Source organism: Gekko japonicus, unplaced genomic scaffold, assembly GCF_001447785.1.
Source record: "Gekko japonicus isolate JY-2015 unplaced genomic scaffold, Gekko_japonicus_V1.1 scaffold1146, whole genome shotgun sequence".
Lineage (NCBI taxonomy): Eukaryota > Metazoa > Chordata > Lepidosauria > Squamata > Gekkonidae > Gekko > Gekko japonicus.
The window spans coordinates 564227-578179 of NW_015173707.1; the positions used below are offsets into that span (position 1 = coordinate 564227).

At 39.8% G+C, this 13953-nt stretch overlaps 1 protein-coding gene across 2 annotated transcripts in view; it reads right to left on the minus strand.

Moving 5' to 3' along the window:
• The window catches only part of THOC1 (THO complex 1), a 28595-nt gene that overhangs the window by 4695 nt on the left and 9947 nt on the right, over nt 1-13953 (minus strand). For both annotated transcript variants that reach the window (XM_015423300.1, XM_015423301.1), the window contains exons 6-19: nt 13256-13304; nt 12547-12642; nt 12132-12214; nt 11591-11664; nt 10739-10847; nt 9387-9518; nt 8927-9027; nt 7154-7220; nt 6844-6894; nt 6180-6250; nt 4736-4834; nt 3996-4061; nt 2874-2957; nt 2559-2706 (exon numbers count right to left, since the gene is read on the minus strand). In XM_015423300.1, coding sequence (XP_015278786.1) covers nt 2559-2706; nt 2874-2957; nt 3996-4061; nt 4736-4834; nt 6180-6250; nt 6844-6894; nt 7154-7220; nt 8927-9027; nt 9387-9518; nt 10739-10847; nt 11591-11664; nt 12132-12214; nt 12547-12642; nt 13256-13304 — 1230 coding nt within the window. The remainder of the gene's footprint in view (nt 1-2558; nt 2707-2873; nt 2958-3995; nt 4062-4735; nt 4835-6179; nt 6251-6843; nt 6895-7153; nt 7221-8926; nt 9028-9386; nt 9519-10738; nt 10848-11590; nt 11665-12131; nt 12215-12546; nt 12643-13255; nt 13305-13953) is intronic.

Sequence of the window (13953 nt, forward strand, 5' to 3'; positions counted from 1 at the left end):
AAATTAAAATCTACCCAAATGCTGGGAACCAACGTAGAAAGGACGATAAGAGATGCCTTCCCAGTGCTTTGTTATCAGCCACATCTGGCTTTGGGAGGTGGCAGAAAGGGGGCAAGGAAAACACCCTTCCTACCTAGATCACTCATTGCCATGGTGACCATTCATGGGACTTCAGCTAGTCACAAGAGTCAGCATTTGTACGGAACTTCACATTTTTTACTTCACAAACAGCACTATGGTCCCATATTCCAAATGGAGAAGGGGAAGAACACCAGGCTCAGCCACCACGGCTTCCCTAGAGCCGCCTGCGAGACCACAGTTGAGCCAAGAGCCATTTTACATCAGCCACTCCATTCCCACATTACTCTGCATTTACTAACTTTACCATTTATAGAAAATACAGGCAAAGACCCGCAAGAAATTTTGTGGGGCATCTCATTTCCTCCATTTCTTTCCATTCCTTGAAAGCCCCTATAGCATCTCCCCCCTTTTCTGATTCCGTCTCTCATTCCCGCCCACCAGCCATCCTGCCTTTATCTGCTCCTGTCTTTAGCTTTCCTTCCCTCTGTACTCCTGGCAGCCTTTACCCAGGAAAACTATGGCTGCTGAGCAGTCCTGGCCACTGGGTTGGGCTGAGTTGCATGGTGGAGAACCCAGGACAACTTGCAGGGGGCAGGAACCTCATTTTCCATTGTATCCCCTTCCCCACACTATTTGTTCTTTCCCTCCTCCCTTTCTCCTTCCCACCCACCAACCTTTTATTTGCCCTCCAATTTCAGCTATATTTATTATTTCATTTATACCCTGCCTTTCTCCACAGGAGGAACTAGAGATGGGCATGAACCAGGAAAATGCAGTTCGTTTCGGGGTTTGTGGCATGTCTGGTTTGCGTATGATGAACCATCATGAATGTTTAGCTGCCAAGTGAAATGGTTCAGTTCATGAAGATGTAGAACACCCCCCTCCAGCATGCTAGAGACACCACACTCACAGGGGATCGCCAGCTGACTCTCCTCTACCTGCCCCCAAGCTTGGCAAGGATTGGATTTACGGGGTCCAAGTTATGGCCCCCCAAAGAAGGTGGAAAGTGCTTTCTAGGGAAATGACCAAAGGTGGTAATTTTGATAGGCGTAGGTTCAGGAGTGTACTGAATGGATCCCATGCACGCTACAGAGGATGTTCCTTTGCATGTCCTCCAAGTTCTCCCTCCCGTTCCTTTGAAGTTTTATAAACATTTAGATTCAGTGCATATCGTATGGAACTGTATCCATTTATGAACTGCCACAAACAGCTTGAAAGTTCATGGGAAGTTTGTGTCAACTGACCTGCCACAAACTTCACAAGTGACAAACCAGCCAAAGTCCATGAGCCAGTTCATGCCCATCCCTAGTGGGAACCCAACAGCTGACATCATAATCCTCTCTTCCATTTTATTCTCGCAACACCTCTGTGCAGTAGGTCAGGATGAAAATGTGTGATCGGCCCAAGGTCATCCAGGTGAACTTCCACAGAACAGCAGGGATTCAAAACTTGGTCTCCCAGATACTAGTCTGAAACTCTAACCACTAAACCATAGTAGCTTTTGTGGGGCAGCAGAAAGCAGCTGAGCCTGGGTGATTCATGTAAGTTGCATGGTAGCAAATCACCCATCGTTGCTGCCAGACCTGCTCCTGATACGTCCTTCCTAAAAGGCCCAAACAGCCCTGGAAGGGTCCCTGCCTCTCTCCCCCTGAAAAGGCTTGGGCTGGCAACACTGCTTTGGTTGCTCAGCAACAGCCACTGAGGGTATTTATTTCTTAGCGCTCCAAGGGCTGCTTCTATCATTTTGGAGGCTTTTTCAGGTTTGTAGCAATGACTTTCCAGATTTAAGTATCTACAGATCCCAGTGAGGATCAGATATATTGATAAGCAGAGTTCACTAAGGCAAGGTCGGATTTCATTCCCACACTGAGCAAACTGATTACATTTTTTATTCTATAGTGTGTTCAATGGCCTCTTTGTAACTCCCCCCCCTTTCTGTTCCAAATACATAAACATCAACCCATGTACAGTGCATCTGATGAAGTGAGGTCTGGAAATCATGCATACTGAATTTAAATTTCAGCTAATTTTATAATTTGCCCTTGTATCTGTATATTGGTTATTATGGTTGACTCTTTTTTGTTTGAGTTTTCTTATTTTGTCTGTAACTTGTAGTTTTGCGATTTGTGTCGACTGAAGGACTCTCAAACGTTTATGCTGGAGTAAATGCTATTAGTCTTTAAGGTGCTGCTAGACTTGTTTGGAAACTTCTGAAATATCTCCAAGCAGAACAGATGCACTGAACTGTCATTTGCAAACATTAATCCCTCTCTTAGTGGAGCCTCCCCCAGACAAGCTTACCTACACTTTCCCCCAAGAAATGATACAAGACTTTAAACAAAAAGGACACCTAGTTATGTTATACAGATAGTGAGACATTCAGGTTCAACATATTCCAACACTACATTTTACTGCTGCCTGTCCTCAATAAAAGGAATGATAATGAGGCAAACAAAAAAGCATCACATACTACTTACAGGTAGTTCTTTAGCTAATTTGATGACCATGTTTTCAAGGTATTCTGGCAAACTCTTAAATTGCTGGTTGGTTGGCTGAAAAAAGTGAGGACTTCTGCGTGCCAACAGCCTTAATGCCCTCCAGCCATAGTTAGAATTATTCACTGCCCTGTAATGATAATCAGAATCAGTAACCCTATTTGGTACTTGCAGAAAAGGCAGTTGTTGCTCCAGATAGCTACATTTCCCTAGCTGGTTTGGAATACATCTTCATATGTATGAGTAACAAAGGGCAGGTATTAATGAAAGGGCAGGAGAAAATGATTCCATACATACTTAAATTCATTCTCAACCATGTTTTCAGGAACTGCCTGTTCAATAGCTTCTTCAAAGAACTCTTCCAATGTTGGCATATATTCCCTATAAAATAAAATAAAATTGATCTTGTTACCATCCTTGTTTCCATGCTTCCAAATTTTAGTTTAAATTCTGTAGTGCCCATTCATGAATAACAGGGGAGGGGGACCACTTTTCGATAGGTTTCAGTCAATTAATTCACAGATAAAGTAAAGAATTCCACTTTGGTTGACCAAATGGTTAAACAAAGTAATGCTTATTTTAATGCAATGTAACATGACAATCATTATAATCTGAATGACACTTGGTGCGTACTAGGGATGAGCACAGACCACAGATCTAATTTTTCCAAGAATAGGGGCCCAGTTTGTGATCCATGAGCCCGGTTCATGCACCTGCCAACATGGACCTCCGAGGACCATTCCAGGAGGTCTTTAGGTCCATGTGTGGGTGAGGCCTGCAAAAGCCCCGTGGAGTGCAAGCGAAGGCTGAGTGGTGACTTCACCAACTTCCAGGTGGGTGAACTCACTGCTTGGCCTTCACTTGCACACCACCCAGCTTTGCAAAAGCCGTTTAAAATGTAAATGGCTTTTACAAAGAGGCCAAGCTGCACACAAGTGAAGGCTGAGTGACAAGCTCAGCATTCACTCACGTGCTGTGCAGCTTTTCATGGTCCGGGGGTCTATGAACCCCACGGACCACCATTTTTCTGGCCCATCCCTAGTGTGTATTAATTAGAATATTAAAAATTACTAACATTATTCCAGTTAAATCAGTACTTGAAGCTCTATTTCAGAAATACCTAATTGATGCTCTCAGTGAAACAGCTTACTAATACTTGTAGGCTACCTTGTGAAGTAATCTGATTATCTGCTTTCAGTGATCTTTCTCCCTATTTCTACATTCATGAATTATGTTCCTTATAAATCTTTTACATAGCTGTCCTACAAATTAATTATATGCTCGTAGACTGTCAATGATGCGCATACTAGAATTTGACAAAATAAAAAATACTCCACTCTTGCCATATTGTGCATTATTATGCATTATTAACACAACTGTAAAGTTAATCACTGACATTACTACAGCTTTTTTACTTACCGATTCTCAGATTTACAAGCTTCCATGTTATCAGGGCATAAATTCCAGAGCCGTGTTAACTCTTCACTATAAGAAGAAATACAAAATACATCACAGAAAATATGTTGTGATGAACCAAATATTTTCAAGTAGTCCTCTGTTTACTTGATGTTAACTAGTAGCATTAATAAATAACCATTTCCACCATTCACAAAAGCTTGGCTTCTCTTTCACGTGCAGATGTCAGCTTAACAAAAGACACTGCATTGCCTCTGATCTTTTCTTTATCATTCTTTAAGATCAACTGTGCTTATTTACTAATGATGCCAAATATTTCTGATCAAAATTTCCCTTGTAGAAATATCAGATTTTACCCTCTATCAATTCCTGGGGAGAAAGAAACTTTTCAAATCACACTATTTTCTTATTTCTGAATTTGCTTAAAAGATGGTTCAATAAGCAGGAACCCCAAATTTAAAAGAAATCAGTAAGATTAACAGGAGACATACTCAAGGATAAAAAAAATTATGTACAGTATGTATAGAGTATAGTATAGAGTACTACAATACTGTAATATCTACTACAGTCTACATGTACTATACTATACTATATACTACGTATACTGTAGTATAGTATACTATACTATGTATAATTACAATATTAATTATTTTCCCTAGCTTTGTAATATCACTGTTATCATCACTAAGTTATTTATACAAATGACAAGTACACGAATGAAGAAAATTATAGACTTGACATACTTTCCCATGAGAATTTTTTTGTTAGGTCCTTTCCCCAGAAAGTCTTCAGGAGCTGGTCTCTTTCGCACAAAAGGTCTTATTGGTTTGGAATCACCTGGTCTAAAGAAAAAGATATTAGTCCGCATTGTGCAAGCTTGCATATGTACACCCTACTCTATTAGGGAAACTTTTTGCGTTAGCATGGGCAAGAACCCCTCTCACACATTTCTTGAGATGCTAAAATGCCTCCCTGAACTCCCAAGATGGAAAAAGGGTAATATGGGTAATAAAATGGAAGGCAACATTAAAAGCATAAAAACACTGGCCAAAAAGTAGGATAAAAACAGAATCAGAGTGCTCAAATAAAAAACAAGTTAGGTTTTTAGCTGAAGTCTTCTAAAGCTGCATAGATTACATGCATCTCTTCATGTGTGTTTCTGCCTATGAGAGATAGGAAATGAGAGAACAATACAAAGTGCATCTGATGCAGAGTGACTCAGTCAAGTCATTCTCCCCTGGGATGACTGACATCTTTTAGCTGGATTCAGGTGGGCAGCTACGTTGGTATGAAGCAACAGAACGAAGTTTGAGTCCAGTGGCACCTTTAAGACCAACGAAGTTTAATTCTGGGTATAAGCTTTTGTGTTCCTGCACACTTTTTCAGATACATCAAAACACTGAGGAAGTCTTGTTTCAATGTATCTGAAAAAGTGCTTTGTTGGTCTTAAAGGTGCCACTGGACCCAAACTCTGATCTTTCACCTGGGTTCAAACAATGATTTTGGTTCACAGGACACTAAAGTACAAACTTCTTCTATTAGGTTCCCTTCAAGGTGGAGGATACCTGCAAACCTGATTCAACAAACCAAGTTTGAATGGCAGGGGCATAGTCTATGTATCTACATCTGGAAAAGGGTAAAGATACACACTAAAGGACATCAGCTACAAAGTTTCGAACCTTCATATCTCTCCCCTAGCACCAGGGCAGCAGGAAATCACACACTCTCTACCATCTATTTGCAAAGCTGCTGCGAACTGATAATAAGAGGCACATTCCGTTTTTAGGCCACCTCTCCCCTCCTCCATCCACTATGAGTAGAATTAGATTTTGTTTATTGATGGTTAAACCAATGACTTTTGATGACCTTTGATTAATCACTGTTGCTGTCTATGATTACATCAACATGAAAATTAAACTCTGGATACTTCTTTTGTAACTCTTTACACCAAATCAGGGCTATTTTATTTCCTTCTTGCCAGCTTAAGAGCATTTTTTCAAGAGGCAATAATATAAACAAGGATCTACATAGGAACATATACTCAGGAAGGAAGACATCCCCTGCACCTAACTGGTTACAAAAGGATTTAAATACAAAAGAATTTAAAATTTCTTAAATACAATATTCAAGTTTTACAGAAACATGCACGTAGTATTAGGAATACAATCCAAATCTAACATTTTATACCTTTCCTTAACAAAACTCGGGCAACCTTCATTTTTCCATGAATTCCAATTTTCTTCTGTGTTTAATATGTGCTGTAAAAAAGAAAACCATAAAACTCTCAATATGAGTTGCTGTCACCTTCAACATTACTGCAGAGATTAAAGAGTCACAAAACAAATATAACATGAGCCCAGGACAAAAGTCAGAGCAGAAAGTATAATTTTAGTGTTCATCTCTCAGAGCTGGTCTGGCGTAGTGATTAGAGTGACAGACCAGAACCTGGGATAACTGGGTTCAAATCCTCACTCTGCCAGGGAAATTTACTGGGTGACCCTGAGCTTGTCACACTTCGTGGTAGATGGTATGTGCTTCCTTGGATTGCCATTGTGGAAAACAGCAGGGTATAAATAAAAAAGAAATAAATATATCTGGTTGTTGTGGGCCATCTTTTTATGTTAGGTATGTATGCAACTTTCTTACAGTGATGCAAGGGACATAAAAGCCATTTTAACAACATGGGAAAGGGTACCCATACAAACAAATAAATTTGCAGCACCCATGAGACTACATAAAGACATAAGCAGGGAACAAATTGGTATAATGCCACGTTGTTTTTCTACAACTAAGCCAGTTAGTTGATGGTGCCCAACTAAAGTATATCATTCAATTTATAGAGGCCACTCACCTCTACCATTTTTGAGAATCTCTCTCCATCTGGGGGATTTTCTGAAAGAAGCTGTTATTAGAAAGAGGCGAGATAATTAGATGTCAACTGCTGCAGCAAAATACTGGAAACAGTTATAAAACAAATTAGATCACAGCTCATAAATACATATTCCTCCTGCTTCTCAGTCTTAACTCGATTCTTTGAAAAACAAAGCCACACAGACTCTCAAAAAAACAGACCGCAGCAAGAACAAATGCCATAGTGGAGGTGTTTGTGAAAGTACAATGCACAACCTGAAAATATACAATTTGCAGTCTACAGCACTAACCTGGTAGACTAACTTTGTAGTATCTTCAATCCAGAGGGACTGCTCATCAGTTAGAACATAGTTTGAGCTAGGGAGCAAGACACCAAGAAAAATATAGTGAGACACAATCTATGAATGTAATTAATTACATGAAGTGTTTTGCATGGCTACAAAGCAACTATTTGAAAGACTGCAAAAATCCAGTTAACACTTTCAGGTTGCTTTTATTTCAACAGGACAGTGAACACATCCAGATTTTGAATGCATCACTGTAACTGTGGACTGGAGGAAGGTGGGCAGGGGCCACTACTCCATAAGACCATGCAAATGCTCAGGGACTCATGAGACGCACAAAGTAACAGTTCCAGCTTTGGTTGTTTACTCTTCCTGCTGCTGTAGGTAGCACTCTTAAAAAGCACCCTTTGTATCGGGCATAGGCCCAACTGTATCACTTGCCTCTTCCCCACCTAATTCAGTCCAAGGCTCTGCTGCACCACCTCCTTTAAAGCCTGTTCAAGCTTGCATGCTTGCTCTGGCATGGCTGGTCTGATCCTCTCCCTCACCCAGACCCCTGTAGGTCTCTCTCTAACCTAGGGCATTAGGCATGCCCCAAGCAAACTCATCCTAACCAGCTGATAGTCTGGCACACCTTCCCCATCAGGCTGGGCTGGCCTTCTTAAGCCACTGTTTAGGTGCCAAGACCTGTCTCTTGCGGACATCAGGCCTGACTTCTTGTCCAATGCCAGCAGGCACCTCTTTGTCCTGGCTGCGGGTCACGGGGTCATCTCTCCACAACTGTGTCCAGGGTATTGAAAAATGAGCACAGATACAAGTGCAACACAAATGCTCACTTTCAAAGATAGAATGAGAAGAACAGGGAAATTCTGAAAAGATCGGTAACTCTGTTTGTCACAATAGAGACCGTCTGCTTACACTACAGGAGGTTTTGTCCACAAAGCTGTCTTAAATATTGTACTGTTTCTTCTTGCAAAATGAATACAGTTATCTAACAAAACTGCTTTTCCAGTTAGATGGACACGGTCTACATATTCTGATGTAGGAATGTAATCACTTTTCACTAAAGAATGAAGTTGAAAACTAGCTTAAACAGCACTTCAATACTACAGGCACTTATCTGGACTAAGTTTAACTAATTTTAACGTGAATAAGTGAGAATTAATTCCAAATAACATGTTAATCTTCAAAAAGAGAAAGAAAGGTATTCAGAGACAACTGTGTGTTGATTCCAAGGCTGTACAGAAATCCAGCAGAAAAGAACTGCTAAATCTGACCCATTAATACACAAATTTAGTATCACCTACTACTAAAGAAGCCAGAATGAAGCAGCATTGGGTTAGCTTTCAGTTATAATTGTTGCTAATACATTTACATGGTTGCTTCCCCTGCTATTTTAATTTGTACATATGGAACAAGTTTGATTATATTATCATGATCCAGAGAATCATGCATCAAACACACTTCCTGTTCTCATTTGTTGTATGAAAAACATCAGTATTGCCTTATGAGGTTGCTTCCAGGTACTGTACTTCCCTTTCATATACGAGTACAGGGTTCTGTAACCCATCTGGGTACAATTCGCTAATCACTACCTCTTTCCAACAGACTGCACTGGGGCAACAGAGCCATATGGACAGAGCAAGTGGGTGGATTCATACAAGCACTGGATCCGGATTCAGTTTAATGAAATTCCGGCTAAAGGAAATACATTTTTCTCAGTATAAGAAATCATTTTTAAAAATAAATCATTTTTTAAATCAGTACTTTCTACCTTACCTTTTAAATTTCACCTGTCCCTTTAAATACTGAAATAGTATTAAATATTGCAGTAAGATGTGACGGCGGAAGTTGCTGTCACTCAGTTGTAAATCCATTAACTGGAAGGGAAAAAAAGGAACACGTCGTCTGCCATTGTATTCAGCAGCAGTTCTAGAACACAGAACTGGGGTCCCCCAACACGGGACCTGTGGGTATCCGAGTGCCCATCAACACCTTTCCCATGCCTGCCCATGGTTTTAGAAAACGGGTGGGGCCGCTGGGGCTTCTGCCTAGCAGGGACTCCAATCAGCCACTGGAGCTCTGACCGGCTTTACAGATTTTTTTATTGATTGTTTTGGCAGCAGCTGTCCCCACAGCACAAGGATCTTCACTGTGTGACTAAAGGTCAGTGGTGTATCTGCAAGAAAATCTTTATTTTTTCATACAAGCATTTATTTTAGAACCGGCCACACAGTACCTTCTCACTCGTGAGAAACTTTGCAAAGTAAACGTGCTCTCCTCCAGTTTTCAGTTCCTCCAATTTCTTCCTTGAAGCCTGAGTGTCATCCAACTTGTAGCTCTTAAAGACAGCTAATACTTCTTCAGAGTACTTTAAAAAAAATGACAGAGAGATGCTATTCTTTACACATAAATACTGTAGTAAATCTCCAAACAAAATTGCAGCCACAAAGCAGCTTTATTTGAAATCTGATCAGATTTGCAACAGATAAGAGTCTTACTCCTTCCGCTCCTTTTCCAGTTACTCTTCTTGATCTGGCCTCTTTTTGTAATATTTGTAACATTCCATCCACCCCCATTCTTATTTGCATATAAACTGGCCGGATCAATTTATACTCCAGCACATCTGATGGAATGAGCTCTGACTCACAAAAGCTGGAATAAATGTTGTTAGTCTTTAAACAGTACCAGCCTCCTGATTTATTCTGATGCTGCAGGGTCACTGAAACTAAGCAGATGTAGATAGGATAGGAAACTAAGATGAGAGACCACTGACAGCAACACCTAAATAGCTAAGGACAAAAACAGTACTATGCCAAGATATTCTCCTACAGTAACAGCATACTATGCTTTCAAGATTAACATAAAATTGCCTCATACGCTTCCTTACAAGTCCCGGCTAAAATCTCCCCAATGCATCTTAAGTGACTTATGGTCAGTTATGAATGACAATGGGCCTCTCAAGTAAGACTAAGAAGGAAAGTACAATTGCTAATCATCATACCATACACATACATTCCTAGAGGGCTCAGGTAGCTGCATAATCTCAAAGCAAAATCTAAAATCAGAAAGCCATGTAATACGTTTTATTAAGACAAAACACAATATCCCAAAACAGTGTGAAAGATTTTGCGCTGTTTGGGGTGGGGCGACAGGACAGTACTATGACAGTACTATGAGTACTATGAGCAAAGCACAAAAACAATGTGCTACCTACAACCTCCTCTTACTTAGAGAACATCTTTTGCTTCTTCTCTTCCCTTACTTTTTTTTTAATCCAGCCCAACAGAGAATTCTGAAGAACCTGAAACCTTGCATACCACCTGGTGTCATTTTGGGTAGACTTATTGAAAAAGCAATGCATAGCTTTTGTTTTTGGATCTACACTGCTAGGAACCAAGCACTGTAATAACTCCTGGCTACACCTGTCCGTTGAGCATTTGCTATGTCATCACTATTACTGGGCAACAATATCACGTTACGTAGCATCAGCTTCTAAAACTGCCTTTCTGCCTAGAGTAGGACAAACTCTGTAAAACAGAATGACTGCACATAAGATGAAGGGAGAAAAATCCACACAACAGTCATTACCTTTAGAAATGTTTTCCATGAGACCTTTTCATAGCATTGTACAGGATTTCTAAAGTAGTCTTGAAGTGACCAGAACTTTCTGTACAGGTTGTAATCTATAGGGATAGAGCTGGGGAAAAACAAACAAATTTTGAAACTACAAACTCATACACACACCCATATACTTCTTGCAATTGTTGAGACAAAGATGAACTCATAAATGGAAAAATCAAAATGAAAATATTTTCCTCCAATTAAGTTTTTTTAATCAAAGGCTCAAAACTGTCTTCATAATTACTTTTGCTCTGATGTAGAAAATCCTTTGCTATAGTCAAGTACAGGTACTCAACCATACTGTAGGTTTAACAGTACTACTGTTAAATAAGTCAAAAATGGCAGGTTCTTCCATCGAGCCACCAATCACACAGTTGAAGCACAACACAGCCCTCCTCGATTCATGGCACATGCACAAGCATGTTGACAGGCTGTTAAGAATGGAAGCTGCCTGTACACCACCAATACCCATTTTTCCAGCCCTCTCCCATTCTACTTGGCAAGGAAGGACACTCACACTGAGTGCCCACACACATCTGGCAGGGTGGGAGGGAAGGAGAAACAGGACTCTGTTAAGTCCCATGAAGATCGCTTTGCACTTTGGTGCTGTGCCTAAAGCAGACTGTATAGAGCCAATTAAGACTCTGCATAGGATTTTTACCTTACAATGTAAGCACTGATAAAAGATAAGTCCTTAAATTATGTTATTAAAAAACAATGAACAGCAAACACTTGTAGCCAACCATACGAAGCGTGAGTATTTCTAATATTCTTTCCATTTTAAAACTGATGAAAAGTTTGAGCTTTGTCTACACTTACCAACTCGTAGGAGCTTCATCATCTCCCATTTCACCTTCTTCTACTTCCATTCCTTCATCCCGTTCTTCCACATGCTGAAGGAAACACACATTTATAGACCTAAAACTTTCCCCGCATATTAAAAATACTGCAAAAGGCTTTATGTTATTACTAGTATGACCAGGGGATAGAGATTACAGTTAATTTTTTTTGCAATCTGAATTGCAGGGAAGTGAACACAGAGCCCAAACCAAAGACCTGACTATTCCCTTAACTATTGCATGGGACAAACCAAAGACCTGACTATTCCCTTTTGTAAGGCTCGAGTTCAGAAAAGCATTTTTGTTCAGGAACAGTGCTTAAATATGTGATGATCTTCTGCCCTGGAGTGTGGAACAAGACCTAAAAAACAATGTTTTAAAAACTATTTCCCCTCTTTTGGGAAATGCTGCACCATATTTAATTCAGTACCCGGAAGGCAGTGTGTCATTCTTATATCCCCACTTTTACAGGTTAGTCACAAAATTAGTTCCTCTTTATATAAGTTAAAAAGAAGATTAACCTTCTGTCCTAGCATGCTCTCTTGCTCATTGGTATTAAAAACGGTGATATTTTCCAGGTTAAACTGACTTTGCAAGTTGAGCCCTGCAGGGAAGAAGATGCATGTTAAAAAACAAACAAACAAAAAACAAACCCAAAACGAAGAATTTGTGAGAAACTGCAAGAAACATGCCAATTTACACACATATGAAGCAATCTTTCCTGAAAGCTAATTAGAAACAATTACAGTGAAATTTAATTACAATGACAGGAAATTGAGTCTAATATTATCTGTAACAAATATGGAAGGTTGCAAATCTAAAATAAGTATAACTGTTTGAAAATCATAATAGCCTTGGGCTATTTTTGCATGGGACAAACTCTACTTCAACTCATCCATTATGTTGTTTCTGACATCATAAAGGAACAAATCTCACCTGACTTTTCTGAAAGGGGGAATAATCTAGCCAGGAATAGCTGAATTCTTCCACAGAACACTGTATTTTGTGATTTAGATAACCTTCGTAAGAGGTCTAAACAACAGGAGAAAATGTTAGTTACCTTCTGATTATGCCTAGAATCCTCCATATACAAATTTCTTGTGCACTTACACTTATGCAAAGGAGAGAAGGCCACTGATTTCCCCTTCAAACTGTAAGCCCCACTTGTCCCACAACCCGTGCAACTCCACAGAGTCCCCAACTTGATCCTCTCAAGAGTGGATTGTCAGAATATATCGAAACCTGCAATAGGAAGGAGGATCTGGGAATGGACTGTGATGCAAGCAGGACACCGACTGCTGTTGACAATGAAAAGGTGGTAAACACATCCCAAAGGACATTGACTGACTGCTCTCTGCTTTTCTAGTTGCCTAAGTACATGAGCTTCAAACATGCACAAAATTCATAAATACGCTTCTTCAAAAAGATAAGAAATAAAACACTGTTTAAAGCAAACTGTAGTTCAAATTGCAGTTCATAGTCAACAGTAAACACCACATATACCATCTAAATGAAACAGCTTTTTAATACTGAATCATATTACAGGAACTTGTTGAGATATCGTTAGAAAAATAGGTTAGATTTTGATGAATAGCACTGGAAGCTCTGCAATTGCGTTCATTTTTTTAAAACAAAGGTTACTCACCATTGCACATTCTGAGCAAGTAATTTTTTCCTGCCGAGTAAAATGTATTCTAAAAATATTAAAGAATGTAATTAGTTAACATCTGAAGTTACAACAGTGTCAGTTACACTGATACAGTACATTCACTATGGTTTGCCAACACGTTAATTGTTAAATATGAGTTGTAACTTTATATCAGAATTATTATACAGCTGTTTCATAAAAAGCCATTTGCCCAAAAGCTTGTTGAAAGAAAATACTCTTATCTCCAGCCAACCAGGCAGGGAACTTTTTGAAAAACATGGAAGAGTTGATGATTTTTCTTACATGCTTCTGAAATACAAATGAATAAATACAAATATTGGTAGGCCAGTAATATTTACTGACTTTTTTGCAAAGCTGGTCCAGAGTGCTTACTTAGATTAGATGGGGGCCTGACAAAGCCTATTTCACTGTCAACTATTTTTAATTAAAGACTTCTTGACTTGGTGCCATAACTACAGTTCCCTCTAAGCTGCACTAGGGGGCGCTGGTGCACAACATTTCAGAGGCATGCTCAGAGCATTTTAGCTTCAACTCACAACATTTTTTCCCTTCCATAGGAAACAATGAAGGATGGGGGCATCTCCTTCTAGAGACCATAGAATTGGACCCCCTGGGTCAGTATTTTTGAAACTTGGGGGGGGGGGGGGGTTGGGGAAGGAACCAGCACCCTAGCC